Below are 27810 nucleotides of genomic sequence, written 5' to 3'. Positions count from 1 at the left end.
GTGAGGAGGACACCGATTGGTTGAAGACATGTGGGAGGCGTGTCGTCATGTAAACGTTATCGTCCTACAGGAAAACGAGCCCGTCGTTTATTTCTCAGAAGACGAAACACTTTTCTTAGCTTAATAAAATATATCAAGAAAGACCTAGGTAAAGTATGAAACGTGTGAATTGAGCGTCAATGCATTCATTTTTGGCTAGCTGAAACACCCGTTTCATCAATGTTTACGTTGTGGTGTATTTTGCACTAAATTGGACAAAGCATGAACGAGGATGTTGCCTTACAGGCCTTACTAACAGCTTCTCCATCTTCCTCAGCACTGGCTCATGGGTTGATGAGCGGCATGTCATGCAGAGAAGACACAGCAGCAACACGGATGGCATGCCCGGTGAAAGGTGGGGACGGTCTTAGCAGGCTATCTATGTGCAGGTGTTATCGCTCAATGTGAACCTATTTTATAGACCTGAGTGCAGGTGCACCAGCAACATCAAGTATGTGTAGACACGTTCGCGAATTAAAATTAAATGAAGCCTTTCCTTATTTTAAGGCCACTTTTTTATAGGTTATACAGAATAATATGGCGGTATAGCATTATATGTACCAACATCAGGATCAGTCCTTTCCCAGGCATACAAAATGCAATTATTTTGTATATCTCCCTTCTAATCCTACACAGGAGCCGTAGCCAAACCCTGGGATCAGAGAGCAGCCTGGACGAGGGTTGTGTGTTCGACTGTCTGAAGCCCGACTCCCCCGTCTCCCCCCAGCAGCTCTTCTCCGGTCTGGTGGGCGTCCCCACCAGCTCCGTGTCCGCCGCCCCCTTCCAGGCCGCCAGCCTAGTGCTGGGCTCCCCCCCGGACGTCTTCATCCAGATGACCACCTCCTCAAGGGAGGACGGCGGCACCCCACATCGCTCTGACGGCGGCGGCTCTTACATGGTTCCTCGCCCGCCGCAGCCCCACCACTTCCACCACCACTTCCACCACCAGCAGCCGCTGCAGCACAGGACCTCGTCCCTGCTGCAGCAGGCTGCGGCGTCGGCCGGCCCTGAGAGGCATGGCTCGGGCCGGGAGGAGGGCCAGGCGGAGGAGCAGTCCACTCCTGCGCCGGCGCTCTCGGAGCTGAAGTCTGTGGTGACCTGGCTACAGAGGGGCTTCCCCTTCATCCTCATCCTGTTGGCTAAAGTCTGCTTCCAGCATAAGCTAGGTAGCTAGGCGTGGTCCCTAAGAGCCTTTTTGACAAATAAATAATGTAATACCAACAAATGTACAAAATACAAATATGTAGCACGCTAGTTTAAGGTAGGGGGATTCTAAACATATGAAAGACTCCAATTTCCTGTACATTTTGTAATGTTTTTTAGTTTCCTATACACTTATCGCGCATCCCTATGAAAATAACAACAAAAGCATTTCAGCTGATACTGGACAGTTCTCAAGTTCCATTGTGAGGTCTCATGTCAATTTAAACCATTTCCTCTTGCCAGGTATTGCCGTATGCGTGGGGATGGTCAGCACATTTGCCTTTGCCAATTCCAGATTCAAGCACCAGGTGTCATTACGGGTAATGTGTTAATCTCTTGCTCATTACCTGGAAACACCAAAATTGAAAAGTTGACTGAGGGTGCATTCACACTAGGCCATCTGGCCGTGGCGGTGGCCGTTTTAGCACCTAACCGTGCTCAAATCTGCCAGTGTGAGTGTGGCCAGTCTGGCCAGGCCGGGCCAATTTGGCCACTTGTGAGAGGTGTGCTGCTACGGTACGGGCCGCTACTGTACAGATGCTAATGAGCCGACACGCGCATACGCACGGCTACGCAACCTGAGCTGGATGACGTATAGTCAATGCGACGACCACGGACATAATAAAGGCGACGAGCCTTCTTTCCCATTAAACGGTAAACATCGCGTCAAGCGGTTCAACTGTTGGTGTGTTCTCTGTGTTGTTATCCATTGTTGTTAAAACTCTGACTGGCGGCAGACTTTATTATGGTCCATGCAGCGGACGCTTGGTGATGACGTGTTACGACGTGATGACGTTTGTACAAGAGCCTACCGTGGCCAGGCCACAGCTGCGACGGCCAACGGCCACGGCCAGATGGCCTAGTGTGAGTGCAGGCCAGAGAACAATGGGGCCATTTTAGCACGGTTAGTCGTGAAAACGGCCACACGGCCACGGCCAGAAAACGGCCACACTAGGCCATCTGGCCGTGGCCGGGTTGGCCGTTTTCACACCTAACCGTGCTCAACTGGCCCCATTGTTCTCTGGCCTGCACTCACACTAGGCCTTCTGGCCGTGGCCGTTGGCCGTCGCAACTGTGGCCTGGCGGCCACCGTACAGTAGGCTCTTGTACATATGTCATCACGTCGTAACACGTCATCACCAAGCGTCCGCTGCATGGACCATAATAAAGTCTGCCGCCAGTCAGAGTTTAAACAACAATGGACAACAACACAGAGAACACATTTCGCACGTTGCTGAGTCTGTTGCTTAGCGTCAGCCCAAATGGCTAACAGACACTCGACTTCTCTATGGGACCAACGTGAACCAACAGTTGAACCGCTTGATACCATGTTTACTGTTTAATCGCCTTTATTATGTCCATGGTCGTCGCATGGACCATACGTCATCCAGCTCAAGTTGCGTAGCCGTGCGTGTGCGTGTGTCGGCTCATTAGCATCTGTACCATGGCGGCCCGTACCGTAGCAGCACACCTCTCCCAAGTTGGCCTGGCCTGGCCAGACTGGCCACACTCACACTGGCAGATTTGAGCACGGTTAGGTGTGAAAACGGCCACGGCCAGATGGCCTAGTGTGAGTGCACCCTAAGTTGACTAAATAAAAAAATCATAATGTTTGATAAAAAGCTTCATGTTGCAATCAACATCCCGCCCAATTATCCCTCCAGGAGGAGCGCTCTGTGTTGGTTGCTCTGTGGATCATTGTGTTCTTGATGGGGAACATCGTGTATCTCTATTATACATTTGGTGAAGAGGAGCTGTACAACAGGTAACTTAACAGTTAAGGAGGAATTTGTGTATTTTTGCTATTTTGTGTTGGGGTTAGGGTTAGACTTTTGTCATTCATTCAGTAATTCCTTTATTTTGGTGTGTATTTATTTGTTTGTCTATGTTTTCATTTCCATTTTTCATGAAGGGATTGCGTCTGTTTTTGCCATTTCATGTCCTGTGAGTATCACTGTATCTATGTTTTATTATTTATTTGCGTGAATCTGAATTATGTTATATATATTTCATAATAGTAATTATAATTTAGCTCTTTTTAATATAATTATTGTCAACAACTAACAATAAGCCCCCATGTATGTTTTTGTCTCCAGCCTCATCTTCGCTAAGCCCAACATCGACAGCTTTGACTTCTTCCATCTGATCTGGGTGGTGGGCATCACAGACTTTGTCCTCAAGTACTGCACCATCAGCCTGAAATGCTTCATCCTCTTCCTTCCCAGGATCTTCCTGGCCTTCAAGTCCCGAGTAGGTGTTCTCCACCTCTACAATCCCGTCTGCATTCATTTCACATGCATTCCGCTGTTCCAGAAGACCTTGGCAAACAAAAACCCAATGTTTGTGTTAATCTTACTTAAGCAGAAAAGCATTTTGAGAGGTCTTACTTTAACAATCTTTAAATATTGTATTAGGCAATTCATTTCCTGATTAAAAATAAAACATCTGCATTAATTTCAATACTATTAAGGACTTTTGATGAAATCTTCCACTGGTTAACAGACTTGCCGGCCTTCCAGAACCCACCCACCACACACTGTGTTCACCTTCCCCCAGGAGGTTTGTGGTGGTAACGTCATTGATCCCTCGAGCTGGACTATTACCTCTTTCCTCAGCACACACACACACGCACACGGACACGCATACACACACATGTGAAAGCAAACACCCACACACAGACGAACATACGTGCACGCGCAGGGAGACCTATATATTGCCCATCCTTTTCCAGGTAGTGGCTAGATGAAGTCATGCATCAGCCTTTCCATTTCATTACCGCATCGGGCCACGAACTCACTAGTGCTGCAGAGTGCAGACGCAGTGTGAAGAAGAGATAGCCAATAGCACGGCAACCTAATCACAGATGACAACACCAGCCTTTGGTGTTGTCATCTTGAACATATTAAATCACGTTGTTCCTCTAAAGTGCCGTGCCCATCCACACATGCTCTCCATGCAGCTATGCAGATGTGTGTTTTCAATTGTTATAGTTGGGCATTCATTTTTATCATCTTGTGTGCTCGTGGTAGATTTGTTGCTAGATTTGTTGCTGAAATGTTCCTTTTCCACTCCACGGAAATTACGTATTAGTCGCCTGTGTAAAACCCCTAACCGCAGCACTTCCTCTGCAGAGAGGAAGCACAATATGGCCACAGGACACGTACAGTGTGTGGGCGTGCGTGATTGTCTGCATGCAGGAGAGAAGGAAAGGATCAAACCAAACGACAACACAAAGAACGGAATCCAGATAAGCAGGATGCTCCACAATTAAGTCTGGCTATGAAGCCTCTCCAGCTCCTTGGCTGGTGTCCAGGGTGGAAATGTGACAGCTACTTTTGCGTGGGTGTGATGGGCACTGTGGGATACCAGCCACAATAACCAAGATGAATTGCCCTCAAGCAAGCGGTCTGCCTCCTTCCCACCAACCTGTCTGCTTAGAGCTGCTTACCCACAGTCATTAATCTTTGTCAGCGCACATCCAGGAAGTCATTATCCATGCTGGGACGCCCGGGGGCCACCCGGGAGTTCCGTTTGTTTGGATTTGGGCATCGCTGGCTTTGTTGTTTGTTGTTCCAACGTCAACGCTCATCTGAAGTACTGTACGCCTGTGGAATGTTTTCAGAGGCTTAGTTGAAAAACGATATCTACTTAAGAGATGAGGGCTTTGGGCCTGGGATGGGGATTGGATGTGTGGTAGTAATTTGGGGAGGAGGGCATCTGAGGCCCTGCCGGGCTAGGCTTAACGTGGTGGCTACGAGGTAGCAGGTGGATTGTGCTGCTGCCAGTTTCCTGTGCAATGTGGTGCCTAGCCCTGGGTCCTGCAGCGACAGCGTGCCACTCTGTGCCTCTGCCAGGTTGGAAGGGGGGGGGGGGCTCACTGTTTTAGGCTGTTAACATCGCCGCACTGCACTTGACTAGATAGAGAGGTAGCTGCAAGAACTGGAGCTCTTCTTATGCTTTGACACTCTTTCTGTGCTCTGGCCTAGTCACAAAGTGAATAAAAGAAAGTGTTGGATATGTGTTGAAATAGTTTTTCCCCTTAGGTGGTTTGAGTGTCTGTAACAGCAATGTGTACATAAGCAGCTTATTATACAAGTTTATGTTTATTTGACTAATGCGTATTAGAGAACAACGAGTAGGATACATTTAATGACCATCTAATTAGTGCATTTTAGGCATCAACCGCCATGCAATGTGTGTTAAAATAAAATATGAAGATAAAAGAAAAAAGGGAATGCTGCTAAGCAAGCTTGTAGTGAAGTGATTCTGACATGTTTGTGTGTGTTGTGTGTCTGTGTGTCTCTCTCTGTCTCTCTGTGTGTGTGTGTCTCCAAGGGAAAGTTCTATCTGTTGGTGGAGGAGCTGAGCCAGCTGTTCCGGGCCCTGCTGCCCATCCAGCTGTGGTACAAGTACATCATGGGAGAAGACCCCTCCTCTAGCTACATGCTAGGGGCCATGCTCATCATCATCTACAGCCTGTGCAAGGTAAACCAAACTGAACCACAGGTCCTGCACAAATTTGGTAACGCCTCCCCTGGCTTCACTTAACCAATCCTTTGTCAAAAGGACTTCATTGTATAGATTCTGCCAAAGAGCTTTAAACATGTTGGAGAGCTTCAAACACAGAGCACACAGAGCACTGTGTGATCTGGGTGATACAGGTATATTCACGTTGTTTGGACCACGAACTCTGCAACGGTTGACGCAGATTCCAAAGGAAATATACTGTACATATCGAGCCGGACAAGATTTTGCGTTTTCTCTTTGTTGTTAAAGCTAAACATCTATTATGTGAGACTGTCTGTGAGTGGATGCACACTTATTACTTGCAATTATTGCAGATCATGTTATTTATTTCTGTTTGCTTTTATGTACTCTGTATTCGTACCCTCACAGATGTCAACACCCTTCTGTTTTCTTTGTATGTTTATATAATAATATTATAATGGTATTATTAATACAAAATAAGTATTACACAAATTATACTACTTTTCTCCAATGCCGGGTCCTCAATGGCTGACCTTTATACACAGTGATGATGCAATTGGTCCCTTTTTAATTTGAATCACAAGCCATTTTGAGTGACCAAGTAAAAAAAAAAACATGGAAAAGCCCTGCATTGCTTACCGCTACTGTCATAAATCTTTTAAAGTGTGTTCTACTAGCTATTCCAATACTTAAAAAATTAGTCATTTCAATTGTATTGTCTTGATTGCAGTCCTTTGACATCTGTGGTCGACTGTCGTCCATTCGCAAGGCCTTGGTTATCCTCTGCAGTGCTCAGGTATGATTTCTTGTGTGACAAACCCAAATATTATAAATTTAAAAGTATTCCGGACCCTCAGATCCTCCTCCACTCTCACTCTGACTGTCCGACGATCCAAACTCAAAACCTTTGGTGGCTGAGCCTTCTCACGAACAGCACCCCGACTCTGGAACTCTCTCCCCCAACCTGTCCGCGACTCTTCCTCCCTTCCCATATTCAAATCCCGTTTAAAAACGTACCTCTTTTCCCAAGCCTATGACCTCCCCTACCCATAACCACCCTTATCCCTATCCCTATCTATTATCACACTCCACCTTGCTTCTGTTCTCTGTTGTGCTGTCTACCGCTTGTCCCCCCTGATTGTCATCTCCCTCTTCGTGTTTTATTTTGTAAGCGTCTTTGGGTCATTGCAAAGCGCTATAGAAAATGAATGAATTATTGTTATTACTATTATTCATATTTGGTCATCTTTTTACAATTCAAAATACTGCAGCCAAACTGGGCATTTGTTGGCCAAAATCTTGATAAGAAAAGGTGTGATCTTGACCATCCATTTAGAAAAGGTGTGACTTCAAGAAAGTACCAAGACGCATGTTGTGAAGACATAACCCATACTATTTACTAGTTATATATATATTATTTTATTTTATATCTTGTGTTTCTGCACCATCCCACCATCAGCATTGTTTGTATCCCGTGAAAGCTTACTTGGCAAAAGACAATCCAGATTCTGAAAATGTGTTTATCTGAGAATAATTACTGTTTGGTCTGTTTGGACTGGCATTTACTATTTAATGCCAGTCCAAACCTATATATATATATATATATATATATATATATATATATATATATATATATATATTTCTCTTAACCCCTGCTAGAGTTTTGGTGTGCGGGCCAGCAGCCAGCAGTGTGGTGAGGCTGGGGACGTCTGTTCCATCTGTCAGAATGAGTTCACGGACCCCCTGGTGCTTCAGTGCCAGGTGAACACTTTTAACGTTATACCTGATTTAAAAAAGTAAAAAAAATAAAGCAAATAACAACAGCTAATATGCAACAATCCCATTAACTATAAAAAAAAGAATATTTATATTCTGGAAACTTTGTATTTTGAATGTGGATTTGTGTGTTTCTCCTCAGTTGGTAAATCCTAATGTGTTTCACCGCCTCCCGTCTCTACAGCATGTTTTCTGTGAGGACTGCCTGTGTCTCTGGTTCGACCGGGAGAGATCCTGCCCCCTGTGTCGCTCCTCTGTCATCGAGAGCCTGCGCTGCTGGAAGGACGGCACGACATCAGCCCACTTCCAGATCTACTAGGGTTAGCTACTGCTTTAGCATGTGTACCTGCAAGATATACTAGGGTTAGCTACTGCTTTAGCATGCGTACCCTCCAGATCTACTACTGTTAACTACTGCTATAGCATTTGTACCCTCCAGATCTACTAGGGTTAACTACTGCTGTAGCAAGTTTACCCTCCAGACATACAAGGGTTAAACACTGCTTTAGCATGTTTACCCTCAAGATCTACTAGGGCTAACTACTGCTTTAGCATGTTTACCCTCAAGATCTACTAGGGTTAACTACTGCTGAGGCATGTTTATCCTCCAGATCGACTAGGGTTAAACACTGCTTCATCCTCCATATACTTTCTGTAATTTAGCGTTGTCAATTGCACCTCAGATCTGAAGACAACTTTGCAATGAGGCTGTAAAATGAAGTCTGGACTCCCTTTGGTCCCTAAAGATCCCACGGCGCTCTCTAACCCCGGGGTCCTGGCCTTATTCCCACCAAGGCTCTACCCACATGGCGACCTATTCATCCCTGATCTCTTATTGGATGATTGCGTTCCTCACTTCTTCACTGTGAGAGCCAGTGTGTGGTGAGCATTCTGTTCACCTATGGGCTGCCGACTGCCGCGCAACAAACTAGTAGTGGAGGAGGTCGGATATCCCACACGAAGCGCGTTGTGTGCCTAAAAGCGCTATATAAATACAAGTTGAGTCTTCTTATTGTGGTTAACTACTGCTGTTCATCCTGCATATACTATCTGTATCTGTACATATTCGTGCAATTTACGATCCTCAGCACAAGTTGGGTTGCGGTGGGATCTAGACCCAACCCAAGGTATGTTTTACTTCTTGTTTGGAACAGTTTTGGTTGTTTGTAATTAGTAGAAATTATAGCAACAGCTTCTTCAAATAGTGCACTTCATGACCAAGCACACGTTGATCAAATGTATTTACAGACACAATAAAGAATGTATGTTAAGTATGAGTGTTTTGATGAATATTTAATAGAAAAGCATTTACAGAAATAAATTATCCCTTTAAAACCTCCAATTACCCTGTAAGGGTATAGAGTAATGAACATAACCCTGTTACTTATTTTTCATTTTACTAAATTTTCTTATGAAATATTTATGAAAGAGTATAAACACAACGTCGCACACATTTGGAGGAGAAGAAGAACATAATGAGTTTTTCCTCATGAACAAAACGTACAGAATATGCTTCTATTAATTATCTGTTCTATAATTGCACGTAAAATAATTAAGAAATTACAACAATCAAATGTCTTGCAACCAAATGAACACTCAATACTGTAAACAAAAACCTCAAGACACGTTCTGGCTGACTGCATATGTACATGAATTTTGTTTTATTTGCAGCGGCTATACAATAAGTCGCGGGCAATGCAACACGACGACCTAATGCAGTCTGCTAAATGTGCATTAAGTGCTTTGAAATAAATACAAATAATCGATAAATAAACACTTCATATACGATTCCCGATCAGACAAGCCCAGCGAAGGTGTTATCGCCAGTCCATTCCGTGCAAGGATGTATTATACGATTATAGGTATTAGGTCAGTTAGTAGAGTTAAGTTTTCCCTTCCTTGCATCAGGGGAGGATGACATCATCGTGTTATGAAAGTGTCCTACAGAGCCAGTTTGCGAAGACGTCAGCAGCGTTGCTTGGCTTCAGTTGTCAACATCAGAGTTTATGCCGCAACATAGCAAACCGTTTTGATGAGCGAAATAATATGCATTCCTGTTTTCATAGAAAGAAAAAAAAAAAGACTTGCCGGCCTTTCCGACCTGTTTGCATCTTTTATAATAAGTTCAAATTGTTGGTAGCTTGGTTCCCCCTGCATGTCCTGAAGGCACCATCTAATGACAAAGATATAAGAAAAACATTGCACAATAACCATTTTACGTAGGCCAAATTAGTCAGACACGTACATTCAATTATGCTTGACATCTGTCAACACCTAGTTGTAATGTGGCACACAAGAAAGAACATATGACACGCGACTACATTCACCTGGATTTACCTGTTGCTGGTGTTGCTGTCAGTCGACCTAGTGCCCTACAGGAGGCGCCGTCGGACCAGAAGAACAAGGACAGCAAGGTGGACCGTTGTATAAATAAAGCTCTTAAAATGCCTGCTTTGTCTCTTTAGTTGTTCTTCTTGTCTGCATCGCTTGTTGTCCCCTGCAGCCCGTTGTTTCTCCAACTGATCCCCGATGGTCCTTAAACGGGACGCGAGAAGTTGTGTGGCAGAGCATGCTTCTGTTGTGGGACCTTGGCCAAATGCTGAGTCGCCCAAGAGAGCCAAAGGCTGGTCCACAGGTAACCAACACATCTTGTCTCAAAGTCGATAGAGTTCTCCAGATGTCCCTGCTTTACTCCTTTAAACGCTCCCTCGTTGTCTGGCTCAAATCTGAACTGTGTTTGTATTTTCCTCACATGCTCTCTTCTGTCTAGCTATCTGCAACCCCCCCCCCCCCCTCCCTCTCGCCCTCTCGCCCTCTCTCTCTCTCTCTCTCTCTCTCTCTCTCTCTCTCTCTCTCTCTCTCTCTCTTTCTCTCTTTCTCTCTCTCTCTCTCTCTCTCTCTCTCTCTCTCTCTCTCTCTCTCTCTCTCTCTCTCTCTCTCTCTCTCTCCTTCTCTCTCTCTCTCTCTCTCTCTCTCTCTCTCTCTCTCTCTCTCTCTCTCTCTCTCTCTCTCTCTCTCTCTCTCTCTCTCTCTCTCTCTCTCTCTCTCTCTCTCTCTCTCTCTCGCTCACACTCCATCTCCCCCCTCTGTTGTATTATGCATTACGTGTCACATGGTTTAGGGGTTTACATCATCTTCCAAAAGAGAGATGGAGAGTCGTTAACTCTTAAAATGCTTATCTCGCCTGTTTTAGATACTTTTTTAGGTGTCAAATTGGAGATGTATATTTTGAATACACATTTGATTTGAGAAATGTATACGGCTTATTAATGCAACATTTATGTCGACTCTATAATACATCAACCGCTGAGCTTCTAGAATAAACACTGAGGAATATAGATTGCGGAACTCTTCTGCTCGGGGATTTGTTCCTCTTCGTATTGTTTACAGACGTAGCACTCCTGCTCTCTTCGGAATAATCGATAGGGTTACTGCATAGTTAAAACATGGTTATACTTCTGCAATGCGTCTTACATTCCATATAATATCATGAAGCACTACTTTATACAATTGTCAAAGAGTGTGATGATGATTTGTGTTTGAATATGGCAGACGATGAACTCCTAGCGTTTAGGAAAAGCTGGAAACGGGAATTAACCGACAAAAACGAAGACAAAACACAAACCGTGCGAATAGAGACCGCGATTTGTTCCAAATCAAAAAGTACTTCAACTCTTAATCAGGGAGGTGAGGGTGATGCCAAGTGTGTCGCAGAGTCGAACGATGAACCGAAATATGTGTCTATTGCAAGTGGTTTGTTGGACGGGCGGACGAGTCCCCTATTGGAGAGAATTCAGGAGGAGAGGACCCGGAGGAAGAGGCAGTACCACAGAACCACTGACACCTACAGGGTGTCTTCCCAACATCCACAGAAGAAAGCGTCTAAAGGCGAGAAGCTCGTGGATCTACTGATCCAGGACCTGGTATGATGAGGATGGACTAGATAATGGTTAATCATGCTTATAATTAGTATTGTAAGAGTTAATACAACTTGCTACATTGTGATTTCAGAATGAGCTGAATGACATTCCATTTTTTGACATTGAGCTTCCCTACGAGTTGGCCTTGAAGATATTCCAGTACCTGGACTTTGCTGAACTAGGACGATGTGCTCAGGTATGGGGTTGCTGGATGAACTGAGGTGATCTTAATGTTCTTTTGTTCTTATTGAAGAACGTTATACATAGTCGATAGTGTACCCCTCTCAAAAAAAATTATGTCCAGATAAATGCAGATCAAAGGGCGGCACGTGTGTATCAACAACGGCCTTACAAATATCTACATAACTCCATCTTAATAGTGAGTGTTGTCGAATAACTATTATATAATTTATATGCAAATTATATTAACCTCGCTTACAAAATAATTACTGGTCAATTGAAAAGGCACTTCTATACACTCCATGGACCTAGAGATGTCTCCCTTCCTCTCCAAACAAAAAGGAGTTACGTAGTTTGCATTTGTATTGCCACTGTAGCCGCGAAGTCTGATACTGAGGCCATGCCAATCTACTGACTTCTTTGTTGTGTTCATCCCTTCAACCGTCTTGCAGCCTTGCAGACATGTCCACTTCCCCCATAGTGTATTGCAAATTATCTTGGTCTCTCCAACCATGGTTTGCCATGGTCAATCCTAAATTCTCCACGATAGTTAGTCCCCCCTCACCTTTATTGCCTCTGTTGTTACTGTCCACAATGTGAAGGTTTTTATGTAAGAATCATGTACTTCCATTTTCCCATTGAATATATGCTTGGTAAATCGCTGCCTGTATCTTCCCACGATCATGCTCAAATTTTTTGGTAAGAAATGTACTAAAAAATAAGTAATTCTTCATCACTGAGTTAATACAGCTGAGGAGGATTTTTTTAAAAAACAACAACTTCCATTTTCATCAGGGATTGAGCCACACACTTAACCAGACATCAGTGGTGCGGTCATACACTAAACCAGACATCAGTGGTGCAGTCATACACTAAAGCATACATCAGGTGTCCGGTCATACATTAAACGAGACATCAGGGGCTCAGTCGTACAGTGAATCAGAAGAAAAAATTATACAGGCGTTGGGATTTCTCGGCTTTGATACGAAATATTTTTCCAATATCATTAAATTATTATATTAAAAGCTAATTGTAATTTTCAGTGTGTTAAAGGTCGTTTTTCGCACACTCATCACCCCATCTTTACCCCCCACCAGGTCAGCAAGGCCTGGGCGCAGCTGGCCGAGGACGGGGTTCTGTGGTACCGTTTGTGTTTGAAGGCGGGTTACCAGTTAGATGCCAGTGTGTGCGACTCCCCCTGCTGGAAGAGCACCCTGAGAGACTGCCTTAGCTCTCACAACACTGTGCGCTCCAACTGGAAGGTGAGTGCCAAAAAATTGCGGGCTTTCAGGACAACACACACTGGATGGCGGGTCTTTGTAAAAAGATCCAGGTGGATATGCATTGTATGTATTGTATACATTAACTTAGTCTTCCATAAGACTTCCTAGACCATAATCTGTAAGACGTCTCTGATATATCGGACATATAAAAATAATGTATGTTGATTTTGAGTACATGTTTATGTACTGTAAAATTATTTGAAAAAGGATCTGAATTACCTTTTTTGTATTTATGGGATTTATAATATCACCTCTTATTTGACCAGGAGTGAGTTAAGGTGAGTAAGTTTAAGTGAAGTTAAACTAACGTGGGTCAATATTTGTTTAACATTTAAACATGTTTCCTGTCTAGAGTCGTGTTGGGTCGATCGTTCAGCTTCAGTACGAGCTGGGCAAGGTTCTGTGTGACGTCAGCTCCTGTGACAACTTTGTCTTGGCAGGGTGAGTGAAAATCACACCTTTTCTTTTTTTATCGGAATGCTTTCATTTTTAATTTTGTAAATTGTTGGTTGATTATTGATGTGATGTGTTATAACTGTGACAATAATTATTCCAAATCCCCAATGTGACCTCAGAAATATAGTCTAAGCCAAGGCTATAAGTAGCCTTACCTTAAACTCAGCGAACCCCTAACCTAAACAATACCATCTCGAAGCATAGCCACTACCATCACTTTGCAAACTTGACACTACACCCAAACTATTACAATCGTAATAGCTAAACTTATGTTAACCAAACGCAATACATTGAATAACAATGAATTGTGACTTGTTTTAGCAACATATTTAAAATTCCATGTTGACTCTCTTAGTGGTCACCTAATCTGTGTTTTGTGTATGTAAACGGATGGGCTCCAATCAAACGCCATAGAACCACAGAAACACATCCTACTGCTGCTCCTCACTCACCGTCACTCATCGTCGAACCCCGCAGTGCTCGGCCTCACTGTGATCCCCGCAGCGCTCGGCCTCACTGTGAGCCCTGCAGCGCTCAGCCTCACTCTGGCTGATTCTTTAAATAGTGGTCATGTGACACATGTCATGTGGTTAATAATGGGCCGAGTCTCCGAACTACCGGGAGAGAGTGATAGATTCAGAGCCCCCATGGGAGCCTGAGTGTCTGCACGCCAGGAGAGCGGCCGGACCTCGGGGGAATCGCATGATCCCGTTCCCTGAGGTCCGACCCAGTCTCCCTGGATCACAATGAGATGATGTTTATGAATATTTAAGCCTAGTGCCTGCCTACCATCGCACGCAGTCACACACACACATGCAAACGCACGCACACCCAACAGCCTCACTCACACACACACCCCCACTCAAGATTTGTTTAGTGAAGCTACCTAATGTGTGTGGCAGATCAGTAGCACTAAACACATATGATTTGTCCAAGTCTGTCCAATTATGTTTTATAGTCACATTTTTCTTTGATTTATGGTTTGTCTTAAAAAAGGGGGTTAGGGTTAGCTTCATTCATTCAAATAGTTTTGTTTCATCCTTCCCTGCCTCCTTAGTGGTAAAGTAGTACTGATGGTTGACATGGTTGAAGTATTATGAAACATTATGCAGTTTGTGTTTCATTTATACAATCACCGCATGCTGTGGTCATTATGTTTTTTGATATGGCTCAACAACAGCCTGAACTGTTGGTATTCTTTCAACGTGTGTATTCAAATGATCAACTCCCAATTGAAAGGCTATGATATGATGACACACACACACACACACACACACACACACACACACACACACACACACACACACACACACACACACACACACACACACACACACACACACACCGTCTCTCTCTTTCTTGTGCACACTCATGCTGTGAGGCAGATGCTTGCTCAGACACAATGTTTTCTGTGGAGGCGCTAATGGTAGACACACTCCCAGGAGATTAAGGTGGTGGTGGGTTTGGGCGATGAGATCATTATTCTCTCTCTCTCTCTCTCTCTCTTTGTCTCTCTGTCTCTCTCTCACTGACTATATATGGTAACATACAAAGCTTCCTTCCAACCGGTCTAGGTAAACAGCTGACAATCAAGTCACATTTCTGGTATCCAATATCGGTATGATCAATCCCCCAAATATTTAATTGTCCTGCACTAAGAGGACAAGACAACATTCTGCATAGCTTGGTTTTACTTATTTACTGTGCACAGTGTTGGTGGTCCCTAAAGGTCTCATGGCACTCATGGCAGTGGTCCTAACCCTGGGGTCCTAGCCAAATCCCCAACAGCGTGGCCTCATCAAGCCCTGGTCTCTAGGTGTGTTGTTTTACTCCTCACCTCTCCACTGTGGGACAGGTGAGGAGGGTAGTGAGCGCGAGGAGGGTAGTGAGCGGGAGGAGGGTAGTGAGGAGGGTAGTGAGTGTGAGGAGGGTAGTGAGGAGGGTAGTGAGGAGGGTAGTGAGTGTGAGGAGGGTAGTGAGGAGGGTAGTGAGGAGGGTAGTGAGCGTGAGGAGGGTAGTGAGCGTGAGGAGGGTAGTGAGTGGGCATCCCCTGGGTGGATGCTACACACTGCTAGTGGATGAGTTGGTTTTCCCCTAAAACTCACTCACAAAAGGGCTTTATAACCACCATTGGAACACGCATTGTTTCAGTTGGTTGTGGTGAATACTGATGTCACAGGTTAGTCTCATTGACACTTTACAAGACAAAAATGGCCAAGAAAGCATCATACAATCAAACACAGACAAATAAAACATACAGCGAAGCAAATACAACAACAAACCACAACAATCTTTGGAGAAGAAGAGACCTTGGAGGGGAGAGGTTACATTGTCCTGCATCAGTGTCAATAGTGGATTTATTTAACCATGGACTTACTCCAAGCCTGTTTGTCCCCTGTGTGTCTGGGCTCCAGGTACACCTCTGGAGACGTGCGGCTGTGGGACACGCTGCACTGGGACGCGTCAGCCTCCTACCTGAAGGCCAACAGCCTCTCCGCCAACACGGAACCCAGACCCCAGGTCACCCACGTCCAGGTCAGCAGCACGTTGGCTGCTGCGGCCTACCAAGATGGTGAGCAGCGTGTGTGTGTCGGCATGTACACACACACACACACACACACACACACACACACACACACACACACACACACACACACACACACACACACACACACACACACACACACACACACACACACACACACACACACACACACACACAAGCACACACACACACACACACAAGCACACACCAATTACGATGACGATGAACGTGGCGTAACAGATTCTGCCTCACATCCCCTGTGGAGGAGGTTGTGGCCTGTGGTTGATATGACTGAGTTGTTCAGTCACATCCTGTGTTCAATATGTTGATTATGCGTTTTACCTTCCGGCTGCAGGCTGTGTTGACGTCTGGAGCACACAGACGGGTGGGCAGCCCATCCATCACTACCAGAGCGCCGGAGGCGGGCTCCAGGCACTGACGCTGAGCACTGACAGCTCTACGCTGGCCTCCGCCTCCGGGCGACGCGTCCGCCTGGACCACTGTGACGACCACGGCTATTGGAGGAGCGGCTGCAGCTCCCAGCTGCCCCAGCCTGTGAGTGGTACCTTTCACCTCCCGGCTCCCATAGCCTCCCCTAAACCAGCCTCCCAATGCTTGGAGAAGGAGGACTTGTTATGGGTGTCCACTGTCACTGGTTGAAATACCTGATTCGGATGATGACAATAAATCATTGCATTTATATACGTTTTTTAAGTTTAATGTGTGTGGATGGGTGGGTCCAGGACAAAAACTAATTAATCTAAAAGCCTCACTGTGGTCATTGATTTCAAGCCCTGAGCAACGGGTATGCAGTTGCACCATTACAAGAAAATTGAAAATTGTGCTTTCTAGTGTTCTCAGCCTCACTTGTAAGTCTCTTAGGATAAAAGTGTATTCTCCCACTACCACCAAATCAACTCTGCACACTGCTCTGTGTACTCCCCTCAGCTAGTGACTTTAGGTTATCATCTGGTTGCCCATTCACTCTTCTTCATCAGAACGATCACAACGAGTTAAAGGCTCCTGTCTCCCGTAACGAGGAACCGACTGCACCCCATGATTATCATCACCCTGTGTGAGAAGGGTAACGTCTGTGTGTCACTTTGTGGCTCCCATTCTGCAGGTGGACAGCCTGCTCCTGGTGCCAGACCGGCCCCCAGGGCGTCCACTGGCGGCGGCAGTGGCCGGGGACTCTGTGTACCTGCTGGATCCCCGCGAGGCGGTGGAACCCCACGTCCTGCACTCGGTCTACGGCCACCCCGTCACCTGCCTGGCGGCCTCCTCCTCCCAGCTGGCCCTGGGGGTGAAGAGCAGCGGCTGGGCCATGCATGACGGAGGCAACAAGGTGGGTCTGAGGTTCTGGGGAAACAACATCTTAAAGGGGTAAACATAGCAGCCAATCAGAGGTAACCCGTAGAGGGCGTCTTCTGATGCAAACCAACCTACTAGTGGTGCAAGGATTGGTTCTCCCTGGTACTCATGGTTAGGGCTGCGGGTAGTGGATTTATTCTGATGACCTGAGGGATAGTGTAGTGGTTAGCTTTGAGGTACTGTGTTAGCCATATGGTACTGATCCCAAATTTCCACAGTGTACCTGTTCCCCCATATCTGCTCCATAATCACCTGTCGGGGTACTCGCAAACACCTACCTGCTCCTTAATGACATGTCTCTGAACTCTTTAAACCCTACCTGCTCCTTAATGACTCATCGCTGTACTGTCTAACATCTACCTGTTCCTTAGTGGCCTGTCTCTGTACTGTCTAACCCCTACCTGCTCCTTAATGCCATGTATCTAAATTCACTTTATGTCGCTTTGGATAAACTCCTCCGCAAAAAACTAATTGTATATTAGAGTCACTGTCAGTGATGTGAATACTTGCTTGCGATTCTTATTTTATTTCCCTGAAACTAAACTATGCATTTACTTCAGGACTGAGAAACTATAGATTGTTCGGAGAGTTGGATGATGTTGCTTGTTGATTTACTTGTTGACATAAACCATTCATCTTTCAAAATGATGATAAGTTGACTTTCAAATGACAACCAATCCACATGTATGGCTCATAACAGTTCCCATAAGGATGTTGCGTATTCATTTAAAGTCAACTGTGTTTGTTGACTATGTCCAGAGTCTGTGGGAGAAAAATCAGTTTACTGATAATCTAGCGAGTATAAAAGGTGCACCAGGCACCTGTCTGACATGTATTTCCCACTTTTATCTCGTTTGTTTGCTAGCATTATAAATATAATTATAATAAGTGCCTTTTCCACTATGTAGTAAATACTGATCACTGATGTGATTCATTAGACATGATGTGTTATGTTCAAATGTGTTGATGTCATGAATTAGACTGGCACTGTTAATTGACCACCAGTGTTAATTGGCAATGTTAATTGACAACCTGTGCGCACTCCCCAGTCTTCTGGACCCAAACGGTTTCCACAGTGAAGGTCTGGGGTCTTTGTCCGCTAATGGGATTGGTGGCTTGTTTTCAAGGCCTCCTTTGTTCTCTGGGTGCGTGGCGGGAGGCATGCAGTGGCTCAGGTGGAAGAAGCCAAATGTGTTGCTTTTGGACGAGAACATTTCCATTATCATTGAATGGCAGTGTCTGATCCAGCACTCCTCTTTTGAATGTTGAGACAAAGGCCTGAAGGTTACCTGCCTGGACTGTCGTTAAGGTGGTTTGTGAAACCTATAATGTGTTAACGTGTTGAGGATGTAGCCCAAATGTGTTGTGCGTGTAGCGGACAATGTATGTAGCTTGTAAGGTGTTGAGGAGAAAAGAAAGAAGAGATCTTTAAAAGGGTGTTGTATTGAATAACATTATTGACACAGCTGTTGTGGACAGATTATTGGTGGAATCGATTCATTTAATTCAATACTGTGAATATTCATTATTGAATAAAAAAGGACATCATTAGCATTATGTCCATTTTGTTAAATTATGTGATCATATTCTTACAAATATTGTTATATAATTGTGTTGTATAGTTAGAAAAGTAACTCAATATTTATCCATAGACGTTTGAACTGACGTGTGTGTCTTTTTTTGCATCGTTTTGATTTGGCAAATTGTTTGATGGTTCTAGCTCGGCACTTAAGCATTTGTTTGATGTTCTACTCCTCAGCTAAATCTGTATTGTGTGTTTAAATAGCCCCCGTTACACTCTGTACCGCTCAGTCCTCCAGTGTCTGGCCCCACAAGGAATAGATACAGGCTATCTGTTGGGGATATTCCACAGCAGAGCTTGCTGAAGCCGTCAGTCATCCCTCCGGGCTCGGTCCCTCATTACTCTAGCTTTAAACTGACTATGTTCATCCACCATGGCCTCTGTTTGCGTCTAATTGTGTTGTGTTTCTAACCACCCCAAGCACCCTAATTGAAGCTTCATAACTTTATCTAGAGTGTACAAATACCCAATAGACAAACGGTTCAGCCGGGATACATTAGGCTGTGTGTGTGTGTTTGTGTGTGTGCTATTTCATTTATTTTTTATAAGTGCTGTATTGAGAACAAAAGCATTGTCACTCTACTTCAAAAGTGAGTCCCATTCAACAATTACTTCCCTTTTAAAATATTTTGTTGAGGAAGAGATATGGACGAACCAGTGTTTTTTGCATCCCTTCCACGATTTCTTTGTGTTGCTTTGAGGATGTGGGCTCCGCTCCACTGACATCTTGCCATTGCGGAGTGGCATGGCTGGCCCTGAGCCATCGCTGGTGTTTGGTGGCACTAAAGCACCACACGGTGGACTGTTGAGAGAGGAGCAGCTTCCCCAGTATAATGAATATTCTCTCTGAGGATATTGTGGTTGACAAGCGATTCCTCAAATGTAGTTTACTTTTACTGGAACTAGATATTATCTGATCCTTCTTTATGAGGACAAATTATCTGTAGATGTTTTTATTTTATTTTTTTGCCTACCTTTTATCATTCATGACTGCGTTGTGTACAGTTAGGTAGTATTGTTTAAAAAAAAAGATGACAAAACATATATTTTTGTTTTTAATAAGAATGTAAAACGTTCACGACAATAAGAATTTTAAATTCATATTTGAATTACGTACCTGTGTCTTCCACCTCCTTCATCTTATATTTGTACGCTGGCTAGTGTGGAAATACCAAACAAACTTTGAAGTTGGTAACTTTTCCAAACCTTAAATTATGCCAATTCATGATTAGTATTCCTCTTTTGGCTAATTAAATCATTTTCTTTCTTTGAAAAACGGTAATCAGCTTCACAAGTCTGTCACTGTGGTTACTGTGAAGAGGAAGCATGCATTGCCAGCAGTTGCCTGGGATGCCAAATTAGTTTTGTGCTTCTTTTTTTTAAATGGGAAAACATATGCTTCATTAAAAGCTGTAACAGCTCTATAGTGGTGGCGTCTAACGATGTCGTGTCTCACTATCTCTCTCATAATGGAGTCTGTCATGTGGCTCCTTTTCAGTGAGACTCTGGCTCGGGTAGGATTTTCAAACTTTTAAATCCCATTGCCATTAGGGAGCCTTATACTTTCTCACAGTTTTTGAAAAAATTAGATATGAAAATTAGATTTCCAGTTCCAGAATTCCAGTGCTTTTCAACTTAGAATTTCAAAGCGGTTTGTTTTTAACCATCAATCCACCTGCGGCTTTGTTCATCTGTGTGTGTGTGGTTTGTGTGGTGTGTATGTTAGTATGGTGTGTGTGTCTGCGTGTGTACACGTGCACGGAGAGCAGATTGAGTACTCTCCATGCCAGTGTGGCTGGGCACCCCCCCAGCGTTTGGCTGCGGGGCAGTCAGTTGGGCTGCAAAGCAGCAAATCTTGGGCCATGTTCTTGAACTCAAGCTGAAAGGCCCCTGAACAACATGGCAACCTTCGCCTGCGCTGCTGGAGTGAGACAGACCGTGATGGAACCACTCACCCCCCCTGGGCTGAAATCAGCATTGGCATTTCAGGGATAGGGTCCACGTCTTTATTCACTGAATGATGGAATTCGGAGTATGGTTCCAAGAGCACCCAAAAATAAATGACAGTTAGAGTTCTGCAGCATCTGCATTCGGAGGCGCTCCTCTTAAGCATTTGGATCTCGCTTGATGGGTTGCTCACAAAACTTTGAGTCCCTTCTGCAAGCCAAGTGTCTGCAAAGTGCCTATCTTTTGAATTGGCTTGGTCCTGGAGCAATGCTAAATGTAGTCGTTGTCTCGCAGAGGGAGGGAGAGAGGGGGATGACATCATCACTGTCTGCCTCGCTGGCCTGCAGCGCCTGCCTCACTTCCCCTCCATGTCCGCTTGACTTTTATCCCTTAGTGCCTTCATCCCTTTTTAAGCCTTCATTTTGCTTATCTCACCAACTCGCTGTGTCTCTCATCCCCCACTTCTATCTATCATTTTCTCCTTCCGACGTCTGCCTTTTGTCGCTCACTCGTTCAGTTGTCTTAACTTTCAGCTGTTTCCTTTCCCTTCCTCCCTTCGTCTCTTCTTAGTTTTGTCCTCTACTACACACACAAATAAGCAAACGCACACCTCCTAACCATTTTTTTTTTCTTCGTTATTTCATTATTCAGAGCAGGTCCTCTCCGCCTCCCACCTCATTTGTCCAGACTCGTTAAGCATAATACTTAAACACTGATGACCGGTGAAGCCAATTCTAGATGGAATCATTGTGAAAAAAATAAAACATTTTCCAGAGCTATTAAACTTAGACTGGTGGTGTGCATCGCTCTTCTAAATTGTTTTGGACCACCATTTGTCTCAGGCGTATCTTATAGGCCCCGTGCTCCTACAGCAGTAATCACTGTTGTCCCTTCATCTATGTGTTGTCAGGGCTGTGGTAACTGCAGCGAACCGTTACCGTTAATCCAGTTTAATGGACAAGTGGAGGAGTGTGTGAGTGGTTGGTTCAATGGTTCAATCCTTCCGCCGATGGACATTTAGTAGACATTTTCTCCCAAAGCCATGCAGGGCGACAGCCAGCTCGTGGGGGGCAGTTAGGGTAAGGTGTATTGCTCAGGGACAACACGACACTCCGCTAGGAGGAGCTGGGGATTGAACTAGCAACCTTCCAGTTACACGTCAACCCGCTCTACCTCCTGAGCTAAGCCGATTTTTTTCAACGAATATAATAGGTGGTCTGGAAGTCTGTTTTTTTATATTTCGTTATGTTTTGTTTAAATATTTTCATGTTTTACTCAGTTGGACAGTTGTTTCGTGCTGTATCCTGAAGATTGTGTGACAATTGACTTTGTGTGTGTTTGTGTGTGTGTGTAGATCCAGGTGTACAGCTTGGAGACCAGGCAGTCAGTTGTACGGGTGGGCACCTCTGAAGGGGACTTTACCTGCATCCATCTGAGCCACCCCCACCTGCTGGCATGTGGAAACAAAGACAGGAGGTAACACATGCAGGCATGCATGTACGCACAATATATATACACTCATTCACTCATTTAAACACACATGCACACACAGGCACATACATAACAATCACTCATTCATTCACTCACTGACTCACTCACATATTTAAACACACACACACATACATATACATTCACTCACTCACTCATTCATTCACTCCCTTACTTATTTAAACACACACGCACACACTTATTCGATCACTCACTCACTCATTTAAACACACATACACACACAGGTACATACATATGCACTCTCTTTCATTCATTCACTCACTCACTCACTTATTTAACCATACACTCAAGCACACACGCACATACATATTCACTAATTTATTAATTCACTAACTAACTAACTTGAACACACAAGCACACACATACAAGCGAGTACACACATAAAGGCACACTGCTTTAGGACAACAAATACTAATTGATATTAAAACATACACACTCACTCAATCTATACTACAATTCCTAATTACGCTGGGTAATGAACACATTTCACACACAGTTGTGGAAACGGACGCACAAACACAAAAGTGTCGTTCTTAATGACTGCACAGGATACACATAAGCGTGTCGTTTGGCACGCTGGCATTGACCACAAAACACACAAACAGGAACACACATACTTCCTCCTCACCGTTGTGCCAGTGGAGGCTACGGCGGGAAGCTGGCCAGGAACCTCACTTTAAAACAGGCTTGTTAAACAACCTTCCTCCAAACACGCAATGACTGGAGCGGAGAGAGCGGCTAGTGGGCCCCCCCTCACAGCAGGGGGGGGGGAGCAGATGTTCTGGAGGGTGGGCCCACGAGAGACAAGCCAGACGCTGAATCTAGTCAGAACTCACACTTCGGAGTCTATCCCCTTTCTCCCTCGCCGCCTCCCCTCCGCTCACACACCTTGAAGAGCAGCGCTCTTACGATTATGGAAAGTTGTAAGGTAGACAGCAGCTTGCAGATGGTAGAAGAATAACGTCAGATGTTTGCTAACAGAGTTCCGTGTGTGTGTGTGTGTGTGTGTGTGTGTGTGTGTGTGTGTGTGTGTGTGTGTGTGTGTGTGTGTGTGTGTGTGTGTGTGTGTGTGTGTGTGTGTGTGTGTGTGTGTGTGTGTGTGTGTGTGTGTAAGAGGGAGGGAGGGAGGGAGAGAGAGAGAGAGTCAGCCTTCCTGACAAATAATAGTCAAGTAGATGCATGGGTTTACACCCTCACACACAGACACACACACACACCCACTCTGGCTCTTGGAATGAGACAAACAAGACCAATAAAAGAGCCTTTCTTTTCGGCGGGTCGCCTCAGTAATGGGCTGCGCACGCTGCGTGATCTGGCACCGCGGCAGCACCCTGGCGTCCAGACTGCGGCTGGCGCTGAAGAGCTGCAGCGTCCAGCGAGCTGTTAAGTAGCTGGCTCGGAGTGAAGGGCAGAGCCCGGATTCATCTTATTATTACTGCTAACCGTACAAAGAGGCTTTGGTGGGGCATGCTGCCCGGCTTGGGTCCGGTCCCCCGGACAACGCAGAATTGTTTTTTATTTTAGAAGTTATCATTCATTGTATTTATTTAGTGGATTCTGATCTATAAAGGAGTCCTCAGAGAGGCCCAAGCCGTTGTATGTTGGTGGATCAGAAGACGGGCCCTTTTATGTGCAGGTCTTTGTTCCCCTCGGAGACATGGCGGTAGTGGTGCCGCGAGAGGTAGCAGCAGGCTGGGCGACGGGGCGTTTGGAACGGAGGCTGGATGAAGTGAAGTCAGCCTGGACTCCGTGGGGCTGGCTCGAGGCCAACCTCTTGTGCATGCCTTCCTTTTCCTCCCTTCCTTCCCTGTGTCCCACTGGCGGAACACAAGACACAGCCTTACGGGGTCCTGATGGGGGCTGTCTGGAGACGTGCCCGTCTATAGCGGGCAATATGTAACCAGACATGAAAGATTGAAAGGAGAGAGAGGATCGCAAAGACCTTGCCTTAGCCCTTTGTCCCTTGATCTTTATTGAATAATGGAGAAGGAACCGGGAAGGAAACACCCCATCTGGTTACATGTCATATGCCATGTTTCACAGCCATTTTCAGTCTATATTAGGAAAAAGTAGTTTGGCCGTCTTCTATGTTCGAACTTTTAAAATAACTTTTAGCTTGTTGGTGTCACGTGGGCCGGAATTACTTAATGATTAAAAAAACAAGCTAAATAAAATTGGATGAAGATCATATTACTATTTGAGGTGATTATGGCATTGTTTGTCTAATAATAATTCCAAATGGTTTACCTGGCGGCGAGGCATGAGCTTGCTGATTAATCGAGAGAGGCCAGACCACAGAAGAGTCATCCAGCATTCGATTAATGGCTACAGCTCCCTGCCAATAACGGCAAATACATTTGGACCAAGCTCCGCCCTCCTGATGCATCACAGCGTGTCTCAGCAGGCCAAGATGAGCGGCATGCGTCACACTGGGTCATTTAAAATATCTGGAAGCTAGAAATGAAGTTTCCTTAATTGCTTAAAAAGAATGACATCACTGTTATAAACCTGTTGGAAGGATTCAGCATGTGGATGGTTCTCCCCCCCCCCCCCCGCCCTAACCCCCCTGGTTGCTCGGAGACCCAATAAATCTGTGATCAGAACAGATGGCTCTCCAGCTCCCCTGGGCTCCTGTCTCTTCCCACAAACGCTCCCACAAACTGGACCCACTGATCTGATTATACCAATGTGTTTGGCGGCATATGCAGCGGGTTAGTGGCATTTTTCCTTAGCGCTCATTGCCCAGTTTGGGCTAAACCTGGTTAGTGCTTCTACCAGGACGGAAGAGAAATACATTTAGACATTAGAGGGGTATTAACAGGTAGTGAAATACAGGTTAAGTATGACATTCCGAGTGCAGTTTCCTGTCGCTATCTTCCATCCATGTGTCCTGACCGGCCTAGCCTGCTCATCTGTGTTGTGGTTTGGTGAGTCACAGCAAAACATTCACTTCAATTACTGCGACTAGAGACAACAACACAACAATTTTTAGATTAAGCATGTCACATTACGTATAGACATGCATGAGCTACTGAGCTTTACTAAGGACTATTCCAGAGGGTTCCAGACAAATACAAATTCAGTGTTGGAACAGTATAATATTAATTCAATATAATTTCATAGTGACAGAAACACCACTGTGAGTTGAAGACACAGCCACTCCCCCTGTTACACCTCTATTTCTTTGTCCATTTAGATTGTCTTCTCGGCTCCATAAAGCACAGCGCTTGTGATACTGCTTTCCTTTGAAAGTGTGAATTGTTCCCTTGTGTTTGAGAATGAATTGGCCCATTCACCACGGCGGGCCGTCGGAGCGGGACCGCCCACCTCCGCGGCCAGGACGCCCGATCTCGAGGGATGCTGGACCACGTACCGCATTGTCCTCGCTCCTCGGGAATGTGCTCCAGATGAGCATCGCCTTACTATCTTATGTCTACATATCAATATGTCCCCCAAAAGAAACCTTTCCTGCCCAGAAAAGCTCACTGAACATTCAGCAAATCAGCTTTGGCCATTTATGCGCTTATCATTTCATCTACATTGTGCATTTGCTGGATCATCCAGTAACATCACCTCATTTAACTGAGCCATTTTACAGTTGATATATTGTTATGATTGTTTTATTTGATCAGCGTTGCCAGATTTCCCGCCCAATCTGGCAACATTGCAAAATTGTGGAAATCTGGCCCAATCTTGAAACACTGGTCTTGATGTCCTGGGTTTCTCTCCGGGCCCCAGGGTGAGGCTCTTTGACCTGCGCAGCGGGTCTTCGGTGGTCTCGCTGTACGCCCACCACCTGGGTGTCACGGCGGTGCAGGCGGACGACTGGAAGATCGTGAGCGGGGGAGACGAGGGACTGGTCTGCGTGTGGGACTCGAGGGCCGGAGCCAAGCTGTGGGAGATGCACAACAGGTGGCCTCACCGTTCCCTGGGCTCCTCCCCTTGTTTGTGTGGAGAGTATTTACTGCTCAACATTAACAGCCACGCTTGGAATGCTCTTGATTTATTTTTAAATAACGACATTCTGGATGTCTTCTAGTGCAGGGGAATTCTTCTCATTTTATTCTGATTTAATGAATAAAAAGTTACTATTTATAAAACAATTTTTATTTTAAATGATGAACAGAAGAAATGAGTAGTATACAAACATTGATTTCTACGACCTGCCCAAATTGAGCTATTTTAAACGATAAAATATGCATATTCATATATATTTAAATATCAACTATCTGTGTCAACTCCAGGCATCCCGTTAGGCACGTGCGTTTCCAAGGCAGCATGTTGGTGACGGCCAACATCCCGGACGAGAAGACCCCCCGTGGGGCCTGCATCACCGACGACGACCTCACGGCTCACCGCAGGTACCGCCGCCTCACTGTTTGTCTGACCCCCTCCCTCACCCCCGCTGCCTCGCTGTCTGTCTGACCCCCTCCCTCACACCCATCGCCTACCTGTCTGTCTGACCCCCTCCTTCACCCCTCAGCACTAGTCTTCCATCACTAGCCCTTCAGCAGGTCGACCGCTGGCTCACAGTAGACATCACTCAACCCCCAGCAGGTCAGCCGCTGGCTTACAGAAGTCATCACTCAACCCTCAGCAGGTGGACCACTGGCTCTAAGTAGTCATCACACACGTGTGCTCTTGTGGATAGGAGCTCTAGACCTGGCTGGAAGGGTCATCCCTGCTAATGATACGGTTGATACAGACGTTGTACAAAAACGACTAGTGTGACCAATGTTCCTAAGACATCCGTCCATGCTCTTTTAATTCCTTTGCTTTATTGTTTTATTTTTGCATTCTTAACCCTGTGGCTACCCTGAAATATGTTTTATCAAAACATTATTTTTATTTTTTTACATTGATTAAGATCCTTTCCAAAAAAATGTGATGCTAAAAGTACTCACTTCCTTCCCCAGAGACCCATCGTTGTGATGCTGTCATGTTACGGCCGATCTCAATGTGAAACAAGTGATCTGTGTGCTATATCCCCAAACCCAGACACCCTGGGGTTAGCGTCACCATCGCTTTCCCCTCATCAAAGCCAGTATATATATGAACAGTGCTTTATTCATCTTCCCCAGACACAGGGGAGTGATCAGCCGCTACGACTTCTCGGAGGACGCCACCGCCCAGGACCACATCCTGCCCATCTGCAGGTCCAACTACGCAGAGTCCCACGGCTACAACTACAACATCGGCCTGGCCGTGCCCTACGACACACTGCGGGGCGCCTACCCCGCCTACTAGTCTGCTTTCTATCTTTCTATTGATTTTATGTTTCATTTTTTTATTTTAAAACCTGCAATGTATTTTTAACCATGTAACTTTAATCTATAAAGTACAATTTAGGTTTCAGGAGGATTTTGTACATAATTTTGTAATTTAACAGCAGTTCATCACAACTGTGTTGTTGAACTGGGATTTTAAAAAGATTGAGCTGGATATTAAATCACCACACTTGGGTACAATAAATGTGTCTCTAACAAAAATGACATCTTGTTTTTAAACAAC

The 27810-nt window shown here is 45.1% G+C and overlaps 2 protein-coding genes and 1 long non-coding RNA gene across 3 annotated transcripts; 2 read left to right on the top strand and 1 right to left on the bottom strand.

Moving 5' to 3' along the window:
• Positions 1-26: 26 nt before the first annotated feature.
• rnft2 (ring finger protein, transmembrane 2) lies at positions 27-8783 on the top strand. The gene is made up of 11 exons (XM_030359009.1): positions 27-148; positions 317-394; positions 676-1205; positions 1486-1562; positions 2907-3007; positions 3339-3492; positions 5578-5727; positions 6461-6526; positions 7390-7491; positions 7691-7826; positions 8190-8783. Exons 2-10 carry the CDS (start codon positions 348-350, stop codon positions 7823-7825), a joined length of 1362 nt encoding a protein of 453 aa, XP_030214869.1. The 5' UTR covers positions 27-148; positions 317-347; the 3' UTR covers position 7826; positions 8190-8783.
• LOC115545651 (uncharacterized) lies at positions 8781-10288 on the bottom strand. The gene is made up of 2 exons (XR_003977135.1): positions 9844-10288; positions 8781-9679 (listed from the first exon to the last, which is right to left on the bottom strand). It is a non-coding gene; the product is annotated as an uncharacterized LOC115545651 (long non-coding RNA).
• A 590-nt stretch (positions 10289-10878) lies between these two features.
• fbxw8 (F-box and WD repeat domain containing 8) lies at positions 10879-27788 on the top strand. The gene is made up of 11 exons (XM_030359003.1): positions 10879-11429; positions 11518-11622; positions 12704-12868; positions 13242-13330; positions 15760-15917; positions 16246-16445; positions 17014-17235; positions 22145-22266; positions 26038-26211; positions 26544-26660; positions 27381-27788. Exons 1-11 carry the CDS (start codon positions 11052-11054, stop codon positions 27544-27546), a joined length of 1896 nt encoding a protein of 631 aa, XP_030214863.1. The 5' UTR covers positions 10879-11051; the 3' UTR covers positions 27547-27788.
• Positions 27789-27810: the final 22 nt, after the last annotated feature.

Source organism: Gadus morhua, chromosome 6, assembly GCF_902167405.1.
Source record: "Gadus morhua chromosome 6, gadMor3.0, whole genome shotgun sequence".
Classification (NCBI taxonomy): Eukaryota; Metazoa; Chordata; class Actinopteri; order Gadiformes; family Gadidae; genus Gadus; species Gadus morhua.
The sequence above is the reverse complement of the archived record's forward strand: the minus strand, read 5'-3'. Positions and strand labels throughout refer to the sequence as shown.